This window comes from Lepisosteus platostomus, chromosome 25 (assembly GCF_059453375.1).
Source record: "Lepisosteus platostomus isolate fLepPlt1 chromosome 25, fLepPlt1.hap1, whole genome shotgun sequence".
Classification (NCBI taxonomy): Eukaryota; Metazoa; Chordata; class Actinopteri; order Semionotiformes; family Lepisosteidae; genus Lepisosteus; species Lepisosteus platostomus.
In genome coordinates this window covers 2,881,096-2,902,650 of record NC_142635.1, presented here as the reverse complement: position 1 = coordinate 2,902,650, position 21,555 = coordinate 2,881,096, and the positions used below count along the sequence as shown (strand labels likewise).

The 21,555-nt window shown below is 49.0% G+C and overlaps 7 protein-coding genes and 2 pseudogenes across 7 annotated transcripts; all 9 read left to right on the top strand.

Moving 5' to 3' along the window:
- Window positions 1-500: 500 nt before the first annotated feature.
- Window positions 501-936, top strand: LOC148640603 (histone H2B 1/2-like). The gene has a single exon (XM_088620094.1). It carries the CDS (start codon window positions 510-512, stop codon window positions 882-884), a length of 375 nt encoding a protein of 124 aa, XP_088476220.1. The 5' UTR covers window positions 501-509; the 3' UTR covers window positions 885-936.
- A 2,243-nt stretch (window positions 937-3,179) lies between these two features.
- LOC148640602 (histone H1 pseudogene) lies at window positions 3,180-4,021 on the top strand (annotated as a pseudogene).
- Window positions 4,022-4,858: 837 nt separating this feature from the next.
- On the top strand, window positions 4,859-5,635 carry LOC148640601 (histone H2A). Its single transcript, XM_088619306.1, has one exon. It carries the CDS (start codon window positions 4,954-4,956, stop codon window positions 5,338-5,340), a length of 387 nt encoding a protein of 128 aa, XP_088475432.1. The 5' UTR covers window positions 4,859-4,953; the 3' UTR covers window positions 5,341-5,635.
- Window positions 5,636-6,001: 366 nt separating this feature from the next.
- Window positions 6,002-6,617, top strand: LOC148640600 (histone H3). Its single transcript, XM_088618984.1, has one exon. The coding sequence runs from the start codon at window positions 6,142-6,144 to the stop codon at window positions 6,550-6,552; it is 411 nt and encodes a 136-aa protein (XP_088475110.1). The 5' UTR covers window positions 6,002-6,141; the 3' UTR covers window positions 6,553-6,617.
- Window positions 6,618-9,122: 2,505 nt separating this feature from the next.
- LOC148640599 (histone H2B 1/2-like) lies at window positions 9,123-9,553 on the top strand. Its single transcript, XM_088619307.1, has one exon. The coding sequence runs from the start codon at window positions 9,127-9,129 to the stop codon at window positions 9,499-9,501; it is 375 nt and encodes a 124-aa protein (XP_088475433.1). The 5' UTR covers window positions 9,123-9,126; the 3' UTR covers window positions 9,502-9,553.
- A 2,240-nt stretch (window positions 9,554-11,793) lies between these two features.
- Window positions 11,794-12,661, top strand: LOC148640598 (histone H1 pseudogene; annotated as a pseudogene).
- Window positions 12,662-13,505: 844 nt separating this feature from the next.
- On the top strand, window positions 13,506-14,246 carry LOC148640597 (histone H2A). The gene has a single exon (XM_088619305.1). It carries the CDS (start codon window positions 13,565-13,567, stop codon window positions 13,949-13,951), a length of 387 nt encoding a protein of 128 aa, XP_088475431.1. The 5' UTR covers window positions 13,506-13,564; the 3' UTR covers window positions 13,952-14,246.
- A 360-nt stretch (window positions 14,247-14,606) lies between these two features.
- On the top strand, window positions 14,607-15,227 carry LOC148640596 (histone H3). Its single transcript, XM_088619097.1, has one exon. The coding sequence runs from the start codon at window positions 14,752-14,754 to the stop codon at window positions 15,160-15,162; it is 411 nt and encodes a 136-aa protein (XP_088475223.1). The 5' UTR covers window positions 14,607-14,751; the 3' UTR covers window positions 15,163-15,227.
- Window positions 15,228-17,445: 2,218 nt separating this feature from the next.
- LOC148640595 (histone H2B 1/2) lies at window positions 17,446-17,974 on the top strand. The gene has a single exon (XM_088619309.1). The coding sequence runs from the start codon at window positions 17,450-17,452 to the stop codon at window positions 17,822-17,824; it is 375 nt and encodes a 124-aa protein (XP_088475435.1). The 5' UTR covers window positions 17,446-17,449; the 3' UTR covers window positions 17,825-17,974.
- Window positions 17,975-21,555: the final 3,581 nt, after the last annotated feature.

Sequence of the window (21,555 nt, the reverse complement as noted above, 5' to 3'; positions counted from 1 at the left end):
TCTGTAGAAAGGGCTCGTGTGAAGGTTTCGTGAGCTCAGACTAATTTGAAAGCAGTGTCAAAGCTCAAAAGTGTTGCGATACAAAGCTGTTGGTTGTTCAAGAGTGATTTTGGGGTTGCCTACAATATCACCCAGAGTCCTTTTGACTCCAAGTTTGCACAAATCGCACATTTTACGCCGATCACATTTTTTCTAGGGTAGGGGACATAAGCGGAATGAGAGCGGGATTTCAATAAATCTGCACGTTGTGCTAAACGGATCACACGGCCCTTTGTTCCTGAGAGCGCGGGCGGAGGGGAGAGAGAGGCGCCTGGAGTCAGAGCGAGCGGCTCAGGCGCTCAGCCGTTTGAATTTCATTGGCGCAGAGCGCAGCCAATAGGAGAGCAGCTCTCTCGCTGACCAATGAGCCGCCTTCTGAGCTGAGCGAGCTGAGTTGCACGCAGCCGCTATAAATAGGGGGCTGTAGAAGCCCTCAGCTCCAATGACTGTGTGCGCAGAGTGCAGTTAAGATGCCTGAACCAGCGAAATCCGCTCCCAAGAAGGGCTCTAAGAAAGCCGTGACCAAGACGGCCGCCAAGGGCGGCAAGAAGCGCAGAAAGACCAGGAAGGAGAGCTACGCCATCTACGTGTACAAGGTGCTGAAGCAGGTGCACCCGGACACCGGCATCTCGTCGAAGGCCATGGGCATCATGAACTCGTTCGTCAGCGACATCTTCGAGCGCATCGCCGGCGAGGCCTCCCGCCTGGCGCACTACAACAAGCGCTCCACCATCACCTCCCGGGAGATCCAGACCGCCGTGCGCCTGCTGCTGCCCGGAGAGCTGGCCAAGCACGCCGTGTCCGAGGGCACCAAGGCCGTCACCAAGTACACCAGCTCCAAGTAAACCCGGCCCGCCCGTCCCGGATCAGCGAACCCAAAGGCTCTTTTAAGAGCCACCCACAGAGTCCGTGAAAGAGCAATCATGATTTCTTCCTCAATGCTTCAATTCCCGGTTTTCGACGCTTTTATGGCCCCAAGTGTGCAATAACCTTTACACCTTTCTTGAATTTGACTTTTCTGTGTAGACGTTATGTTATCAGTCTACCTAATTCAGTGTGACTGTAGACATAAATGACTTTCTGTTTCACATTGAGGTTTCTGCCTTCGATGCTTCTAATTGGCGACTGTTAGGAATCGGTTACACAACATTTCTTACAAGGCATTTCAGTCTCAAAGCAATGAAAGGAGATTTCCATGAGCTTTATTATTTTTTCACCAATGATCAAGGATAGAACATGTTTTATGAATCGGACCCATTCCCAGAACAGAGCCTGTGGCTGTTCCCGAGTGTTTACTATATTGTTCCTGGAAAGAAGCCAGGGTAAGAGCAAGGGTGTGCAAGTTGCTCCATTCTCCCGCAACTCTTTGGGAAAGGAAATGTTTCATTTGCTCGATCCAAATGCACCTCGAGTTAAGTCACACACACCTCCTCACTCTCTTTCTAAAGGAGTCCTTAGAACAACCTTCAGCTTTAATGATCAGATATTGCTTTTCAGACATTCTAAAACATGTCATTACAATGTCCCTTGCTCTGATCAAGTGCCTGGCGGATTATTACGCTGTACCACGCCTTGGTTACAGCCTTGGTAGTTTAATTTACCGGGCCTTTTCATTGTCCGAATGACAACAAAAAGCCTGAGGACCATTTCAGGCTCCACTTCTCTGCCTGGGCTGTTTTTTTCACGTCAGGACAATTTCATTCAAACGGGTTCGCCAGTGTGTGCTGATTTTCCATTTGGCCTCATTCAAAAATCTCAACAGGCTTATAAAATCTGAAATACATGCATTCCAGCAATTCCACTATATTCTAATAGGCGATTTGAACTTTTGTCAAGGAATCAAAGTGGTAGTTTTACGAAACTGGTCTAGTCCTTTGTTAGAAGCGTCGCTTCCTGGAGTGTGTTACTGACGCTGCCCAAAGAGCAAAATAAAAATCATATTTATTTTCATATCGCAGACGTGCTTTTTATCGTGATAGCTTACCACCAGTCTTGACAGTATTTCATGCACACGATTCCTATTTGTAGCGGTGTTTAAAAATCTTATAAGTTTGAAATACAAGACAAAGTGCCGGATGAGCACCGCCTTTCGAGTGCTCTGTTGTCGGATTTGGGGCATTTCTGTCGAAACTGCCGCACAGAGTCTGCTGAAGTTGAAGCACGTTTTGAACATCGGAGGGTTTTCTCTGTACCCGATGTCTTGTTGTACTTGGATTTTGGGGGTTCCTGGGGTGCAGATTTTCCCGTTTGCCTCTCGCATAACATACAGATGGAAGAGACGGCACAGCTCGTTTCTTCAGAGCAGCTGAAGACATAAACTCAGGATGTTTCTACAGTCTGGATAATTCAGTGTTGGTATAGGTCTTCTATTTAATTATTATTATCAATAAATAATCGTTTTGAAATATAGCTATGCTAGTGTTGCTTCTAAAACTGCGGCCTCGCAGGTCTTATCTGGATGTTGGTATTGACGGTAGAGTCGCGGTCTTTACTAAAGCCCCATTGAAGAATCGCCTTTGAAATAACTGATTTGAAAATTTATGAGATAAACAAAGCGACTACGACTACGCTTGTTCGGCATGTTATAAAAGCGTATCGGTGGAAAAACTCGAAATACTCCTAATTTCACGGGGATAAAACTGTCTTATTTGACAAAACTTGTCCGTCTCCTTCTTAGAAACAGCGAGTCCGGGAGTGTGTTAATGACACCGAACATAGAGCAAAATAAATCATCAGTTTTAAATAATTCAGAATTCATTCTTATTGGGTTGCATGACCGTCAGTCTCGACTGTATTATTTACACCTTGTTTTTATCTTTACTGACGGTTTAAGTACATTTATTTTAGAAATAGACGATGAAGTGCCGGGTGAGCACCGCCTTTCGTGTGCGCTGTTCTTGGACTCTGGGCAATTCTGTCAGAATTATCGTACAGAAAAATCTGTAACTCAACTGCATATTAAAGACCAGGGGGTTTTCTCCGTATTTCGTGTATTTGATCATCGATTCGGTGTATCTGTGAGGATTACGGGGCAGTTTTGTGCGGGGAGAAAACACAAGTGCGAGCGGGCTGTGCGGAGCGGAGCTGCAGCAGCAGCAGCGGTTGAGTCTCCACGGTTCTCATGCGGCCTTGAAGTTCCGCCCTGCGCGCGGAGCCGCAGACAGTCCGACAGCAGACAGAGACGCAGCGATGGCAGAAGAAGTCGCTCCGGCCCCCGCCGCCGCGCCGGCCAAGGCGCCCAAGAAGAAGAGCGCCGCCAAGCCCAAGAAAGCGGGCCCCAGCGTGGGAGAGCTCATCCTGCAGGCCGTGTCCGCCTCCAAGGAGCGGAGCGGCGTGTCCCTGGCCGCCCTGAAGAAGTCCCTGGCGGCCGGTGGCTACGACGTGGAGAAGAACAACTCCCGCGTCAAGCTGGCCATCAAGAGCCTGGTGACCAAGGGCACCCTGGTGCAGACCAAGGGCACCGGCGCCTCGGGCTCCTTCAAGCTCAACAAGAAGCAGGCGGAGACCAAGCCCAAGCCCGTGAAGAAAGCCGCCGCCGCCGCCAAAGCCAAGAAGCCGGCGGCCAAGAAACCCGCAGCGGCTAAGAAGCCAGCGGCCGCCAAGAAGTCGCCCAAGAAGGCGGCGACCAAGAAGCCAGCGGCCGCCAAGAAGTCGCCCAAGAAAGCCGCGAAGCCCGCAGCGGCCAAGAAGGCGACCAAGAGCCCCAAGAAGGCCAAGAAGCCAGCGGCGCCTAAGAAGGCAAAGAGCCCGAAGAAAGCCAAGGCAGCGAAGCCCAAGGTGGCCAAACCCAAGACGGCCAAAGCTAAGAAAGCGGCTCCCAAGAAGAAGTGAGCGATCGACCCTCGAGTTAATTTCCTACAAACCCAAAGGCTCTTCTAAGAGCCACCAGCCCTTCCGAGAGAGAGCGCAGACTTTCCCTTTTCACCGCTTGAAAGCGCCGGTTCGCTCGATAGGGGGGGAGAAATAATTATTTTACACGATGGGGGGGATTGAGTTGTAAGTTTTATTAATGATACTGAAATGCGATACTGGGTAAAATGTACAAATGTAAATATTCTAAATACTATTGTAGAGAGTGGGTGCGCAGAGGAGGTGTAGAATTAAAAGGCCCTTTTTGTTAAATAGACGTCCTGATCTCCATTGAACAGCGTTGTGACTCCTTGCATCTCCTTTTCATTTAATGAATTTAGTTGAGGCGAAATGTTACACTGTTACATGGCACGGAGGTTTTCATTAGTGTGTGACTTGCAATTCGTGACTGCTAGTCTCGCAGCTATAGCGGACATGTGAAAAGACGTAACGTGACAGATGTGTCACTCTAATAGCGACAATGGTGACTTTTCAATATCGAGCCCTCGCAGGCGGGTGATCCAGATTCTTATGGGAGTGGAGCTTAATTCCACTCAATGTAGCGTGGTTACTGAGAGTCAGACGGTGGTGAAATTCACTAAAATATACGTTTTTAAGCATGAAAATGACCGTTTAAGCAAAGTGTTTTCAACATTATCTGTTGCAGTTTTGCTAATCGCCTGTTCTGCACATGGCCTGTTGTCTCTGTCTTTTCTTATGCAACTGTATTGTTGTTTTTTTACCACTTACCGTCTGAGAGCTAGCTAAATCGCATTTCGCTATTCCATATACCTGTGTATGAGAATAATGCTAATACGGTTGAAACTGAACTTCTCACTCGGCCTCGGCAGCAGAGCCGCGCTCTGTGTTCAGAGTCCGAATTTCCCTCCTGCCTGTTGATTGGTGGAGACCGAGAGCGCCGCTTAGCAGCACTGATCTCTGATTGGGTGGAGAGCTTGTTCCCGTCCATCCAATCACGTTCAGCCGCGACTCTTCAAAAGCGGGGCGGCAGACAAGTTGTGATCATTGTTAGCAGTTTTCTTCAGACAAGCTTGACAGTACAAGATGAGCGGCAGAGGAAAGACCGGCGGTAAGGCCAGAGCCAAGGCCAAGACTCGCTCTTCCAGGGCCGGACTGCAGTTCCCTGTGGGCCGTGTCCACCGGCTGCTGCGCAAGGGAAACTATGCCGAGCGGGTCGGCGCCGGAGCCCCGGTGTATCTGGCCGCGGTGCTGGAGTACCTGACCGCCGAGATCCTGGAGCTGGCTGGCAACGCCGCCCGGGACAACAAGAAGACCCGCATCATCCCCCGGCACCTGCAGCTGGCCGTCCGCAACGACGAGGAGCTGAACAAGCTGCTGGGCGGCGTGACCATCGCGCAGGGCGGCGTGCTGCCCAACATCCAGGCGGTGCTGCTGCCCAAGAAGACCGAGAAGCCGGCCAAGAGCAAGTAAACAGCCCGGCAGAGACCTCCGACTGACCCTGAACACAAAGGCTCTTTTAAGAGCCACCCACAGCCTCTTGAAAAGAGCGATTTCTGTTTTTATTCATATAATTCCGATATTTGTGAATATGTTGTAGCCTGTGTTTTTCCCCGAGGTTTTAGCAGTGATGTCTGTGGCTCAGGATCACAGCCGCTGTGTGGACGAGCGATTTCTGTTGCGCTCGCAAGACAGTTCATACAATCATTTTCTTTGTTCAGTTCGTTCAAGTAGATTTCCCCTTTTAATTATAAACGAGCAGAGCAAACTGGGTTCCTTATTGTACTTGTGATGGGGGGGGTTAGAAGATTCTCTTCATTCGCATTATTTTATCATTTATATTACTGTATAACGAGCTTTTAACCCCGAGCTGTCAAGTTAAACAGGAATCAGGGTCCCTCAGCACAACACTCCTCCCCTGAGTCACAGGACGCCCTTTTACACTATAACATGATTTAACTTCGTTATAGTAAATTATACTATTTCATGATTTAATGGAAGTATACTCCTGTCCTGGATTATTATAGTTAAAAGAAATCAAGGTCCTTGACAGGTTATTGATTTCTAGGTATAAAAACGCCTTTATACTTTGATTTGATCAAACAAAGCAGATCGGAGAGGGTGTATGAACTGCGCGCTCCTTCTCAAAGTATCCAATCAGCGAGAGGCTCCCGGGGCCCTTCAGCCAATCAGGACGGGGCTGCCTGCGCATATAAACCCGAGTGCGGGCTGCTGCTCTCAGTACAGTGCTGATTGTGAAGAGCAGCGAGGAAGATGGCGAGAACCAAGCAGACCGCTCGCAAGTCCACCGGCGGCAAGGCGCCCAGGAAGCAGCTGGCCACCAAGGCTGCCCGCAAGAGCGCCCCCGCCACCGGCGGCGTGAAGAAGCCCCACCGCTACAGGCCCGGCACCGTGGCTCTGCGGGAGATCCGCCGCTACCAGAAGTCCACCGAGCTGCTGATCCGCAAGCTGCCCTTCCAGCGCCTGGTGAGAGAGATCGCCCAGGACTTCAAGACCGACCTGCGCTTCCAGAGCTCCGCCGTCATGGCTCTGCAGGAGGCCAGCGAGGCTTACCTGGTGGGGCTCTTCGAGGACACCAACCTGTGCGCCATCCACGCCAAGAGGGTGACCATCATGCCCAAAGACATCCAGCTGGCCCGCCGCATCCGCGGGGAGCGCGCTTAGACACGGACCGCCTGCTGCAGCATCTTTTCCCCTGAACACAAAGGCTCTTTTAAGAGCCACCACAACACTCGAGAGGGTTACATTATTCCATTATAGTCTGTACGAGGCACAATTCTCGTTTGGTTAGCTGATAAATGAAAGCCCTACCGAGAAGCGGTTTTCTACCAACTCGTGTAAAAGCCCCCCTGCACGACTGCAGTACACCAGCGACACACGTCTCCCCTTTTGCTCTAAATTCGTTTTTCAGCATTCATATCCACATTTGAAAGTGTTCAAATGCATGAGACTATTTTAATGACACAAGAGCGATTGGCATTAAAAGCCCTTCCGCTACTCTTTATTTTCTTTTCCGAATTCGGGGTTTGGCGGGGAGCGCGCTTAGACACGGACCGCCTGCTGCAGGATCTTTCCCCTTGAACACAAAGGCTCTTTTAAGAACCACCACAAAAATATAAAAAAGATCAAATATTTCACTGCTGATGTCCTGTACTGTATTGCAATGTGTTACAGTTGAACACGTATAAAATGGACCCCCCTAATTTCTTAGATTCTTCGGTTTCCGGCATTCAGGCACCTCGGTTTAGTAGGTGAGTAAACATGAATGACGGATTTATTCCTACAGTGATTAAAGTCTGAGTACAGTTCATAATCCATACACCGTAGTATGTTGTATTTTCTGTTCCGTATGGGGCGTTTTGGTTCAGAAAAGAGCACCTCACATGTGCAATGGATTCTGAATTCGATATCGTTCTTCCTAGATACGTGGGTTCGGTATTGACACATTTCTTAATGCTGTCGGTATGGTATGGGTTTAGGTTTCCTTTGCTCTAAAGTTTTACCCTGTAAGAAAAACTGCAAGTCAAAAACGTGCTGCAGCACCGACTATCCTGTATTGCTAGCGCTCGATAAGACTGGGCTTTTCTCGAGTCCAGGTTCAAGCATTCAAACCACGTGGGGAGAATTTGCACAATCCTACAATGCCGTTGGTTAGGGAAGTAATCATGACAATTTCGAAGTGTAGCCTGTTTAAAGTTGCTGTGGTGGAGAGCTCTCCGGCAGGGAAGAGGTTCCTGTGCAGTCTGGGCTGCTGCTGCAGTCGGAGAGGAGGCGGGCTCGTGTGTCAGCGCGCCTCCTGTCTCAAGCAGGTCCGCTCTCAGGCTTGAAAAGAGAAGCGCCGCGGCTGCAGCCCAGCAGTGTGTGTTGTATCACTAACTGATAACTCGAATATGTCTGGAAGAGGCAAAGGCGGAAAGGGACTCGGGAAAGGAGGCGCTAAGCGTCACCGCAAGGTTCTCCGCGACAACATCCAGGGAATCACCAAGCCCGCCATCCGCCGCCTGGCTCGCCGTGGGGGAGTGAAGCGGATCTCCGGGCTGATCTACGAGGAGACCCGCGGGGTGCTGAAGGTGTTCCTGGAGAACGTCATCCGCGACGCCGTCACCTACACCGAGCACGCCAAGAGGAAGACCGTCACCGCCATGGACGTGGTGTACGCGCTGAAGCGCCAGGGCCGCACCCTGTACGGCTTCGGCGGCTAAACAGGAGCGGAGCTTCCCTACCGGACTGGACCCCGACGTATCAACCCAAAGGCTCTTTTAAGAGCCACCCACCTTTTCAGAAAAGAGCTGAAATCTTTGTGCTTGTGTGTGGAATGAAGCTGTACTTTGAAGATCCAGCTCGAAATGTAATCGCAGAATAGGTTGACTATCCTACCTTAATGCGCGGTACAGAGCGAGCTGTTTGTGAGTCTAAACAAATAACTAATAAAATAGCGTTACGGGATGAAACACGTTTTTCTGCCCATAGTTTTCATCCCCCTCACTCGCATTCCTACATGCTTTGCGTTTCTATCATTGAAGACATTTTCATCTTAAGAGCGCTTATTAGACGTGTTCAAAATGGTAGAAAATTGCAATACGGTCCTGGGAACCGACTGGGGTTCAGCTACTAAACGGTTTGTTTTTCACGCACGTTTTATGGGTTTTAAGAAAGGAAGCGGTGCTGCTCAGCTCTGTGCGGGAGAAATTCCACTTCATTCGCCAAGAGCCCTTCTCATTACATTCATTCTGTAGAAAGGGCTCGTGTGAAGGTTTCGTGAGCTCAGACTAATTTGAAAGCAGTGTCAAAGCTCAAAAGTGTTGCGATACAAAGCTGTTGGTTGTTCAAGAGTGATTTTGGGGTTGCCTACAATATCACCCAGAGTCCTTTTGACTCCAAGTTTGCACAAATCGCACATTTTACGCCGATCACATTTTTTCTAGGGTAGGGGACATAAGCGGAATGAGAGCGGGATTTAAATAAATCTGCACGTTGTGCTAAACGGATCACACGGCCCTTTGTTCCTGAGAGCGCGGGCGGAGGGGAGAGAGAGGCGCCTGGAGTCAGAGCGAGCGGCTCAGGCGCTCAGCCGTTTGAATTTCATTGGCGCAGAGCGCAGCCAATAGGAGAGCAGCTCTCTTGCTGACCAATGAGCCGCCTTCTGAGCTGAGCGAGCTGAGTTGCACGCAGCCGCTATAAATAGGGGGCTGTAGAAGCCCTCAGCTCCCACGACTGTGTGCGCAGAGTGCAGTTAAGATGCCTGAACCAGCGAAATCCGCTCCCAAGAAGGGCTCTAAGAAAGCCGTGACCAAGACGGCCGCCAAGGGCGGCAAGAAGCGCAGAAAGACCAGGAAGGAGAGCTACGCCATCTACGTGTACAAGGTGCTGAAGCAGGTGCACCCGGACACCGGCATCTCGTCGAAGGCCATGGGCATCATGAACTCGTTCGTCAGCGACATCTTCGAGCGCATCGCCGGCGAGGCCTCCCGCCTGGCGCACTACAACAAGCGCTCCACCATCACCTCCCGGGAGATCCAGACCGCCGTGCGCCTGCTGCTGCCCGGAGAGCTGGCCAAGCACGCCGTGTCCGAGGGCACCAAGGCCGTCACCAAGTACACCAGCTCCAAGTAAACCCGGCCCGCCCGTCCCGGATCAGCGAACCCAAAGGCTCTTTTAAGAGCCACCCACAGAGTCCGTGAAAGAGCAATCATGATTTCTTCCTCAATGCTTCAATTCCCGGTTTTCGACGCTTTTATGGCCCCAAGTGTGCAATAACCTTTACACCTTTCTTGAATTTGACTTTTCTGTGTAGACGTTATGTTATCAGTCTACCTAATTCAGTGTGACTGTAGACATAAATGACTTTCTGTTTCACATTGAGGTTTCTGCCTTCGATGCTTCTAATTGGCGACTGTTAGGAATCGGTTACACAACATTTCTTACAAGGCATTTCAGTCTCAAAGCAATGAAAGGAGATTTCCATGAGCTTTATTATTTTTTCACCAATGATCAAGGATAGAACATGTTTTATGAATCGGACCCATTCCCAGAACAGAGCCTGTGGCTGTTCCCGAGTGTTTACTATATTGTTCCTGGAAAGAAGCCAGGGTAAGAGCAAGGGTGTGCAAGTTGCTCCATTCTCCCGCAACTCTTTGGGAAATGTTTCATTTGCTCGATCCAAATGCACCTCGAGTTAAGTCACACGCACCTCCTCACTCTCTTTCTAAAGGAGTCCTTAGAACAACCTTCAGCTTTAATGATCAGATATTGCTTTTCAGACATTCTAAAACATGTCATTACAATGTCCCTTGCTCTGATCAAGTGCCTGGCGGATTATTACGCTGTACCACGCCTTGGTTACAGCCTTGGTAGTTTAATTTACCGGGCCTTTTCATTGTCCGAATGACAACAAAAAGCCTGAGGACCATTTCAGGCTCCACTTCTCTGCCTGGGCTGTTTTTTTCACGTCAGGACAATTTCATTCAAACGGGTTCGCCAGTGTGTGCTGATTTTCCATTTGGCCTCATTCAAAAATCTCAACAGGCTTATAAAATCTGAAATACATGCATTCCAGCAATTCCACTATATTCTAATAGGCGATTTGAACTTTTGTCAAGGAATCAAAGTGGTAGTTTTACGAAACTGGTCTAGTCCTTTGTTAGAAGCGTCGCTTCCTGGAGTGTGTTACTGACGCTGCCCAAAGAGCAAAATAAAAATCATATTTATTTTCATATCGCAGACGTGCTTTTTATCGTGATAGCTTACCACCAGTCTTGACAGTATTTCATGCACACGATTCCTATTTGTAGCGGTGTTTAAAAATCTTATAAGTTTGAAATACAAGACAAAGTGCCGGATGAGCACCGCCTTTCGAGTGCTCTGTTGTCGGATTTGGGGCATTTCTGTCGAAACTGCCGCACAGAGTCTGCTGAAGTTGAAGCACGTTTTGAACATCGGAGGGTTTTCTCTGTACCCGATGTCTTGTTGTACTTGGATTTTGGGGGTTCCTGGGGTGCAGATTTTCCCGTTTGCCTCTCGCATAACATACAGATGGAAGAGACGGCACAGCTCGTTTCTTCAGAGCAGCTGAAGACATAAACTCAGGATGTTTCTACAGTCTGGATAATTCAGTGTTGGTATAGGTCTTCTATTTAATTATTATTATCAATAAATAATCGTTTTGAAATATAGCTATGCTAGTGTTGCTTCTAAAACTGCGGCCTCGCAGGTCTTATCTGGATGTTGGTATTGACGGTAGAGTCGCGGTCTTTACTAAAGCCCCATTGAAGAATCGCCTTTGAAATAACTGATTTGAAAATTTATGAGATAAACAAAGCGACTACGACTACGCGTGTTCGGCATGTTATAAAAGCGTATCGGTGGAAAAACTCGAAATACTCCTAATTTCACGGGGATAAAACTGTCTTATTTGACAAAACTTGTCCGTCTCCTTCTTAGAAACAGCGAGTCCGGGAGTGTGTTAATGACACCGAACATAGAGCAAAATAAATCATCAGTTTTAAATAATTCAGAATTCATTCTTATTGGGTTGCATGACCGTCAGTCTCGACTGTATTATTTACACCTTGTTTTTATCTTTACTGACGGTTTAAGTACATTTATTTTAGAAATAGACGATGAAGTGCCGGGTGAGCACCGCCTTTCGTGTGCGCTGTTCTTGGACTCTGGGCAATTCTGTCAGAATTATCGTACAGAAAAATCTGTAACTCAACTGCATATTAAAGACCAGGGGGTTTTCTCCGTATTTCGTGTATTTGATCATCGATTCGGTGTATCTGTGAGGATTACGGGGCAGTTTGGTGCGGGGAGAAAACACAAGTGCGAGCGGGCTGTGCGGAGCGGAGCTGCAGCAGCAGCAGCGGTTGAGTCTCCACGGTTCTCATGCGGCCTTGAAGTTCCGCCTGCGCGCGGAGCCGCAGACAGTCCGACAGCAGACAGAGACGCAGCGATGGCAGAAGAAGTCGCTCCGGCCCCCGCCGCCGCGCCGGCCAAGGCGCCCAAGAAGAAGAGCGCCGCCAAGCCCAAGAAAGCGGGCCCCAGCGTGGGAGAGCTCATCCTGCAGGCCGTGTCCGCCTCCAAGGAGCGGAGCGGCGTGTCCCTGGCCGCCCTGAAGAAGTCCCTGGCGGCCGGCGGCTACGACGTGGAGAAGAACAACTCCCGCGTCAAGCTGGCCATCAAGAGCCTGGTGACCAAGGGCACCCTGGTGCAGACCAAGGGCACCGGCGCCTCGGGCTCCTTCAAGCTCAACAAGAAGCAGGCGGAGACCAAGCCCAAGCCCGTGAAGAAAGCCGCCGCCGCCGCCAAAGCCAAGAAGCCGGCGGCCAAGAAACCCGCAGCGGCTAAGAAGCCAGCGGCCGCCAAGAAGTCGCCCAAGAAGGCGGCGACCAAGAAGCCAGCGGCCGCCAAGAAGTCGCCCAAGAAAGCCGCGAAGCCCGCAGCGGCCAAGAAGGCGACCAAGAGCCCCAAGAAGGCCAAGAAGCCAGCGGCGCCTAAGAAGGCGAAGAGCCCGAAGAAAGCCAAGGCAGCGAAGCCCAAGGTGGCCAAACCCAAGACGGCCAAAGCTAAGAAAGCGGCTCCCAAGAAGAAGTGAGCGATCGACCCTCGAGTTAATTTCCTACAAACCCAAAGGCTCTTCTAAGAGCCACCAGCCCTTCCGAGAGAGAGCGCAGACTTTCCCTTTTCACCGCTTGAAAGCGCCGGTTCGCTCGATAGGGGGGGAGACATAATTATTTTACACAAGGAGAGGGACTGGGTTGTAGTTTTTCAAAATGATACTGAAATGCGATACTGGGTAAAATGTACAAATGTAAATATTCTAAATACTATTGTAGAGAGTGGGTGCGCAGAGGAGGTGTAGAATTAAAAGGCCCTTTTTGTTAAATAAACGTCCTGATCTCCATTGAACAGCGTTGTGACTCCTTGCATCTCCTTTTCATTTAATGAATTTAGTTGAGGCGAAATGTTACACTGTTACATGGCACGGAGGTTTTCATTAGTGTGTGACTTGCAATTCGTGACTGCTAGTCTCGCAGCTATAGCGGACATGTGAAAAGACGTAACGTGACAGATGTGTCACTCTAATAGCGACAATGGTGACTTTTCAATATCGAGCCCTCGCAGGCGGGTGATCCAGATTCTTATGGGAGTGGAGCTTAATTCCACTCAATGTAGCGTGGTTACTGAGAGTCAGACGGTGGTGAAATTCACTAAAATATACGTTTTTAAGCATGAAAATGACCGTTTAAGCAAAGTGTTTTCAACATTATCTGTTGCAGTTTTGCTAATCGCCTGTTCTGCACATGGCCTGTTGTCTCTGTCTTTTCTTATGCAACTGTATTGTTGTTTTTTTACCACTTACCGTCTGAGAGCTAGCTAAATCGCATTTCGCTATTCCATATACCTGTGTATGAGAATAATGCTAATACGGTTGAAACTGAACTTCTCACTCGGCCTCGGCAGCAGAGCCGCGCTCTGTGTTCAGAGTCCGAATTTCCCTCCTGCCTGTTGATTGGTGGAGACCGAGAGCGCCGCTTGGCAGCACTGATCTCTGATTGGGTGCAGAGCTTGTTCCCGTCCATCCAATCACGTTCAGCCGCGACTCTTCAAAAGCGGGGCGGCAGACAAGTTGTGATCATTGTTAGCAGTTTTCTTCAGACGAGCTTGACAGTGCAAGATGAGCGGCAGAGGAAAGACCGGCGGTAAGGCCAGAGCCAAGGCCAAGACTCGCTCTTCCAGGGCCGGACTGCAGTTCCCTGTGGGCCGTGTCCACCGGCTGCTGCGCAAGGGAAACTATGCCGAGCGGGTCGGCGCCGGAGCCCCGGTGTATCTGGCCGCGGTGCTGGAGTACCTGACCGCCGAGATCCTGGAGCTGGCTGGCAACGCCGCCCGGGACAACAAGAAGACCCGCATCATCCCCCGGCACCTGCAGCTGGCCGTCCGCAACGACGAGGAGCTGAACAAGCTGCTGGGCGGCGTGACCATCGCGCAGGGCGGCGTGCTGCCCAACATCCAGGCGGTGCTGCTGCCCAAGAAGACCGAGAAGCCGGCCAAGAGCAAGTAAACAGCCCGGCAGAGACCTCCGACTGACCCGAAAAACAAAGGCTCTTTTAAGAGCCACCCACAGCCTCTTGAAAAGAGCGATTTCTGTTTTTATTCATATAATTCCGATATTTGTGAATATGTTGTAGCCTGTGTTTTTCCCCGAGGTTTTAGCAGTGATGTCTGTGGCTCAGGATCACAGCCGCTGTGTGGACGAGCGATTTCTGTTGCGCTCGCAAGACAGTTCATACAATCATTTTCTTTGTTCAGTTCGTTCAAGTAGATTTCCCCTTTTAATTATAAACGAGCAGAGCAAACTGGGTTCCTTATTGTACTTGTGATGGGGGGGTTAGAAGATTCTCTTCATTCACATTATTTTATCATTTATATTACTGTATAACGAGCTTTTAACCCCGAGCTGTCAAGTTAAACAGGAATCAGGGTCCCTCAGCACAACACTCCTCCCCTGAGTCACAGGACGCCCTTTTACACTATAACATGATTTAACTTCGTTATAGTAAATTATACTATTTCATGATTTAATGGAAGTATACTCCTGTCCTGGATTATTATAGTTAAAAGAAATCAAGGTCCTTGACAGGTTATTGATTTCTAGGAATAAAAACGCCTTTATACTTTGATTTGATCAAACAAAGAAGATCGGAGAGGGTGTATGAACTGCGCGCTCCTTCTCAAAGTATCCAATCAGCGAGAGGCTCCCGGGGCCCTTCAGCCAATCAGGACGGGGCTGCCTGCGCATATAAACCCGAGTGCGGGCTGCTGCTCTCAGTACAGTGCTGATTGTGAAGAGCAGCGAGGAAGATGGCGAGAACCAAGCAGACCGCTCGCAAGTCCACCGGCGGCAAGGCGCCCAGGAAGCAGCTGGCCACCAAGGCTGCCCGCAAGAGCGCCCCCGCCACCGGCGGCGTGAAGAAGCCCCACCGCTACAGGCCCGGCACCGTGGCTCTGCGGGAGATCCGCCGCTACCAGAAGTCCACCGAGCTGCTGATCCGCAAGCTGCCCTTCCAGCGCCTGGTGAGAGAGATCGCCCAGGACTTCAAGACCGACCTGCGCTTCCAGAGCTCCGCCGTCATGGCTCTGCAGGAGGCCAGCGAGGCTTACCTGGTGGGGCTCTTCGAGGACACCAACCTGTGCGCCATCCACGCCAAGAGGGTGACCATCATGCCCAAAGACATCCAGCTGGCCCGCCGCATCCGCGGGGAGCGCGCTTAGACACGGACCGCCTGCTGCAGCATCTTTTCCCCTGAACACAAAGGCTCTTTTAAGAGCCACCACAACACTCGAGAGGGTTACATTATTCCATTATAGTCTGTACGAGGCACAATTCTCGTTTGGTTAGCTGATAAGTGAAAGCCCTACCGAGAAGCGGTTTTCTGCCCCCTCGTGTAAAAGCCCCCCTGCACGACTGCAGTACACCAGCGACACACGTCTCCCCTTTTGCTCTAAATTCGTTTTTCAGCATTCATATCCACATTTGAAAGTGTTCAAATGCATGAGACTATTTTAATGACACAAGAGCGATTGGCATTAAAAGCCCTTCCGCTACTCTTTATTTTCTTTTCCGAATTCGGGGTTTGGCGGGGAGCGCGCTTAGACACGGACCGCCTGCTGCAGGATCTTTCCCCTTGAACACAAAGGCTCTTTTAAGAGCCACCACAAAAATATAAAAAAGATCAAATATTTCACTGCTGATGTCCTGTACTGTATTGCAATGTGTTACAGTTGAACACGTATAAAATGGACCCCCCTAATTTCTTAGATTCTTCGGTTTCCGGCATTCAGGCACCTCGGTTTAGTAGGTGAGTAAACATGAATGACGGATTTATTCCTACAGTGATTAAAGTCTGAGTACAGTTCATAATCCATACACCGTAGTATGTTGTATTTTCTGTTCCGTATGGGGCGTTTTGGTTCAGAAAAGAGCACCTCACATGTGCAATGGATTCTGAATTCGATATCGTTCTTCCTAGATACGTGGGTTCGGTATTGACACATTTCTTAATGCTGTCGGTATGGTATGGGTTTAGGTTTCCTTTGCTCTACAGTTTTATCCTGTAAGTCAAAAACGTGCTGCAGCACCGACTATCCTGTATTGCTAGCGCTCGATAAGACTGGGCTTTTCTCGAGTCCAGGTTCAAGCATTCAAACCACGTGGGGAGAATTTGCACAATCCTACAATGCCGTTGGTTAGGGAAGTAATCATGACAATTTCGAAGTGTAGCCTGTTTAAAGTTGCTGTGGTGGAGAGCTCTCCGGCAGGGAAGAGGTTCCTGTGCAGTCTGGGCTGCTGCCGCGGTCGGAGAGGAGGCGGGCTCGTGTGTCAGCGCGCCTCCTGTCTCAAGCAGGTCCGCTCTCAGGCTTGAAAAGAGAAGCGCCGCGGCTGCAGCCCAGCAGTGTGTGTCGTGTTCAGAGCTGGTAACTTGAAGATGTCCGGGAGAGGCAAAGGCGGAAAGGGACTCGGGAAAGGAGGCGCTAAGCGTCACCGCAAGGTTCTCCGCGACAACATCCAGGGAATCACCAAGCCCGCCATCCGCCGCCTGGCTCGCCGTGGGGGAGTGAAGCGGATCTCCGGGCTGATCTACGAGGAGACCCGCGGGGTGCTGAAGGTGTTCCTGGAGAACGTCATCCGCGACGCCGTCACCTACACCGAGCACGCCAAGAGGAAGACCGTCACCGCCATGGACGTGGTGTACGCGCTGAAGCGCCAGGGCCGCACCCTGTACGGCTTCGGCGGCTAAACAGGAGCGGAGCTTCCCTACCGGACTGGACCCCGACGTATCAACCCAAAGGCTCTTTTAAGAGCCACCCACCTTTTCAGAAAAGAGCTGAAATCTTTGTGCTTGTGTGTGGAATGAAGCTGTACTTTGAAGATCCAGCTCGAAATGTAATCGCAGAATAGGTTGACTATCCTACCTTAATGCGCGGTACAGAGCGAGCTGTTTGTGAGTCTAAACAAATTAATAAAATAGCGTTACGGGATGAAACACGTTTTTCTGCCCATAGTTTTCATCCCCCTCACTCGCATTCCTACATGCTTTGCGTTTCTATCATTGAAGACATTTTCATCTTAAGAGCGCTTATTAGACGTGTTCAAAATGGTAGAAAATTGCAATAGAGTCCTTGCAAGAGTCCTTTTGACTCCAAGTTTGCACAAATCGCACATTTTACGCCGATCACATTTTTTCTAGGGTAGGGGACATAAGCGGAATGAGAGCGGGATTTCAATAAATCTGCACGTTGTGCTAAACGGATCACACGGCCCTTTGTTCCTGAGTGCGCGGGCGGAGGGGAGAGAGAGGCGCCTGGAGTCAGAGCGAGCGGCTCAGGCGCTCAGCCGTTTGAATTTCATTGGCGCAGAGCGCAGCCAATAGGAGAGCAGCTCTCTCGCTGACCAATGAGCCGCCTTCTGAGCTGAGCGAGCTGATTTGCATGCGGCCGCTATAAATATGGCTGTAAGACGCGTGAGCTTCATTATTGTCTGCACCGTGTGTTTGTGAAGATGCCTGAACCAGCGAAATCCGCTCCCAAGAAGGGCTCCAAGAAAGCCGTGACCAAGACGGCCGGGAAGGGCGGCAAGAAGCGCAGAAAGACCAGGAAGGAGAGCTACGCCATCTACGTGTACAAGGTGCTGAAGCAGGTGCACCCGGACACCGGCATCTCGTCGAAGGCCATGGGCATCATGAACTCGTTCGTCAGCGACATCTTCGAGCGCATCGCCGGCGAGGCCTCCCGCCTGGCGCACTACAACAAGCGCTCCACCATCACCTCCCGGGAGATCCAGACCGCCGTGCGCCTGCTGCTGCCCGGAGAGCTGGCCAAGCACGCCGTGTCCGAGGGCACCAAGGCCGTCACCAAGTACACCAGCTCCAAGTAAACCCGGCCCGCCCGTCCCGGATCAGCGAACCCAAAGGCTCTTTTAAGAGCCGCCCACAGACTCGAGAAAAGAGCAATGATCGCTTTTTTTTTTTGTTTACGTTTCTGATTTTGGGCCCCTTATATTCTTAATAAACACTGATTTATTAGATCTTCATTGTCTAATTAGTACATATAGCCGATATACTGCAGCAGAGGAGCGCGGCTCCAACACGTAGACTTAACAAATATTCATCTTCAGTCATGAAACCCGACCTTAAGCGGTATGTTACAGCTGAAAGCTTTCATTAGATATTGATGGTATCAGATCCAATATTTTATATACACACAATCCTTTCATGGAAAATAAGTCTCTTCAGGCTCTCTGAAGATCGTTGTGTTTCTGTAATATAAGAAATACATGTAATTTTTTTGAAGAAGTATGGGTTGTAATGGTTATTTAATAGGGAGTAACTAAAATGAGTGCAGTTCGTGCCTCTCCAGCAGGGAAGAGGTTAATGTGCAGTTTCTGCTGCTGCGCGAGTTAGAGAGGAGGCGGCTCGTGTCTCACCCAGGTCCGCTCGCAAGTTTCACTTTTCTGTTCTTCGTTTGTTTAAACTGCATCGAAATGGAGATACGTGTCAGCGCTTTTAAGCAGTCCAACCTGCATGAAAATAACCTCCGTTTCTGACCTGAAACAATTATTTCGGTTCTTGTTGACTGGAGACATTATGTATCTTATTTTTTTTATTTTTTAAGTTGCTGTTTATCCTAAACTGAAGTCTAATCATACTAACCTTTAACATAGAGGACAACGATACAATAACAGATAAGCGTCAATCTGACACTGTGTTGAGAAGACTCTGCAAAACGTTTGAATAGAATTTCAGTTGAAATAATTACATACCAAGATCCTGTCTGGGTCTGACAGAGAAAAAGCAGCTCCTTTGATTTAGAAACAGTTACCGGTCCGATAGAAAAGTCTCCCCGTTTGTAAGGTTACAGCCCAGGCAGGGCAGAGCTCCTGGGTGCAGAGACCACGAGTGTCCAGCAGAGGGAGCAGGAGGGCCGGACTCGTGATCGCGGCGCTGAGAGGAAACATCGACAACAGGGCACGTTAGCCTGGAAAACAAAGCAATTGTCTGTAAAATAAGAACAGCAGTCCACAAAAAATGCACGATTTAAACTGTGCATCTCGGGTGAGTTAAATAATTATTTCTGCTGTCTGTTTAATAGCTCTTCTTAGTGTCGCGTCATTATGCGAAAAGACACATTCCTCATGCAAGAAATTGTATATGGCTAATAAAGTGATCTTATCTTAACTTCTCATTAACCAATAGTAAACAACGCGGAGGTTAAAGGACTTTTAAAATCTGTCTGAAATGGTGCCGAGGGCGCAGGGAGAGAGATGTAGTTCCGCTGTTCGAGAAAAGAGCGGTGTCATTATATGGATTGTAACCGTTTTAAACGGAAGATATTTCAAGGGTTTTCTCTCGTACTTGAATGTGTTTTGCTGTTAAGGAGTTGTGTGTCGTTTCCGGTCCTTTCGATCTGGGGACTGGGTAACGCCTGGAATGGCTGGCAGATTTTAGTCTGAAACTATTTTATTTTAATACATTTTTGTATTCCTTAAAAATAACAATTTTCTGTCGGAATGCTACCAGGGTTAGATAGAAGCGCAGGTTTGATAATATAAGCAACATAAATATTCTGAACCTTTCCCCAGCCCTAAAAAATTCAGACAATTCAATTCAAGGTGCTTTATTAGCATGACCGATGGGTACAATCAGTGTTGCCAAAGCAAATAAAAATAATAAAGTTAACATGGAACAAAACAAAAAATAGAAGTAAAATAAAATCTACAGACATGTTACAGACATTTACAACAAAGACAAAGACATAGGTGGCTGGAGCATTATTGGGAGACAGACTCACTGTTCCTCAGGCTGGGACAGGAGATCACATACTGGGCTGCCAGATCAACTGAGTTCCCTCCTCCCTCTCCCAGTAGCCTGACAGGTTAGTATGTTCCTCATGAAGATGATTTACTCTCGATCTGCAGCACAGCTCCAGTGAAAGCAGTGACCACACTGTTCCTGTGGCTATTAGATTTAAAAGGCTCTGCCTCAGCACTTTAATCACCAAATCAGTTCTCTCTTTCCCGATAAGTACAGGTATTCTGAATTACAGCACGATAGTTTTATCCAGGTGGATGCTGCACATTGGTATTGGTGGAGGGGAGTCCCCATTACCTGTAAAGCGCTTTGAGTGGAGTGTCCAGAAAAGCGCTATATAAGTGTAAGAATTATTATTATTATTATTATTATTATTATTATTATTATTATTATTATCCAGGGGCACAATTCCAGGAAAAAGGAGTCTCCCCTCTCATTCATCTGCACTGGTGTCTATTGGAGTTCGAAGGGCTTTCTCCAGTCATATACAATGTATTCTCCAGGCTGTTTTCACTGTAGGCAGGCAGGTAAATGTGTTCCTCATGGGGATGATTAGCTCTTGTCCTGCAGCACAGTTCCAGGGTATTACAGTGAGAACAGTGATTATCCTGGGTGTTCCAGCTCCCTGTTCCTTGTGGGTGTTAGAGGTCAGAGGGCTCTACCCCAGCTCTTAAATCACTGCGTCAAACCCGTTCATCTGGACTCTTCTCTGTTTGCCCCAGCGCAGTGTTGAAGATCCCTGTGTGGGGTGGTGTGCCCTGTGGACTTTGCAGTGAGACATTAGTATATTTTATCTTCATGTATTTTCCATGTGCGTCTCCTCACTTTTTAAGAGAGAGCTCAGTCTAAAATAACCCAAACGCACAGCCAACTCGGTGTTAAACACCCTCATATGCAAATCTACCTGTGAGAATGTGCAGCTCTTGTGCTCAGGTTCAACTATTTATTAAGTATTATGAGGCTTTGAGTCCTTGTATATCTGACATACATATTTTATTGCTAAGACTTGCATTTTGCCGGGGATTTTGTGAAGTCTTTAGCTGCATTGCGAATAATCACATCAGGCAATTTCTTTCTTCTCTGACATAAGTTCTGGACACAGTATCAGTCATTGCAAAGCTCCCCAGAACAGAAAAAATCCTGTTACTTGCCGGTGAGGGTCTTGAGCTCTTTTCAGCCTTATAACACAGAGCCCAGCTGCCAACAAACACCAACCAGCAGTCCTCTCTGATATCTGAGAGCTGCCCTGGGCTGGTTTGGATCCTGCAGGTTGCTGCGTGACGTGTGAAATTTTGACACAGAGAGGTTTTTGTCTTCTTCTCTTCCCACACTTTAGCGACGGGAAATCTGTTTCGCCGTCAGACTGCGGAATCGTGCTCTGATTTTGATCATGTCCTTGTCTGTGCAGTCATGCGGCAGGGTGGATGTTAAAAACGCACAGACAAGCAGGAGCTCCGCAGTCACAGCTGTGTCTTTGTAGTGAGAGGTCTGTGGGCCTCAGATTGCCCAGTGGTCCCAGGCAGAGTGACTGCCCAGGGCCCCACAGCCACCAGAATATCTTTCTAATCCGCACATTTGAGTGTGAGTCAAGAATTGCCTCTAGTGCTCTTTATGGTGCTTCTGTGCTAATCTAGGATGTTAAAGTGTGTGTAGTAATTTATTTTTTTTGTCTGGGAATGTAAGTCAGCCTGTCCTAAGTCCAAAGAATAGGCATTAAAAGTTTGGAATTTTATGTTTTACAAACTGTTAAGAGTTGGCATAACCGATTTCCCATTTCCACTGAGGAGAGTAACAATGG

Bases quoted from the DNA above. Each gene is read 5' to 3' on its own strand.
- LOC148640603 (XM_088620094.1), top strand. From the start codon at position 510: ATGCCTGAACCAGCGAAATCCGCTCCCAAGAAGGGCTCTAAGAAAGCC.
- LOC148640601 (XM_088619306.1), top strand. From the start codon at position 4,954: ATGAGCGGCAGAGGAAAGACCGGCGGTAAGGCCAGAGCCAAGGCCAAG.
- LOC148640600 (XM_088618984.1), top strand. From the start codon at position 6,142: ATGGCGAGAACCAAGCAGACCGCTCGCAAGTCCACCGGCGGCAAGGCG.
- LOC148640599 (XM_088619307.1), top strand. From the start codon at position 9,127: ATGCCTGAACCAGCGAAATCCGCTCCCAAGAAGGGCTCTAAGAAAGCC.
- LOC148640597 (XM_088619305.1), top strand. From the start codon at position 13,565: ATGAGCGGCAGAGGAAAGACCGGCGGTAAGGCCAGAGCCAAGGCCAAG.
- LOC148640596 (XM_088619097.1), top strand. From the start codon at position 14,752: ATGGCGAGAACCAAGCAGACCGCTCGCAAGTCCACCGGCGGCAAGGCG.
- LOC148640595 (XM_088619309.1), top strand. From the start codon at position 17,450: ATGCCTGAACCAGCGAAATCCGCTCCCAAGAAGGGCTCCAAGAAAGCC.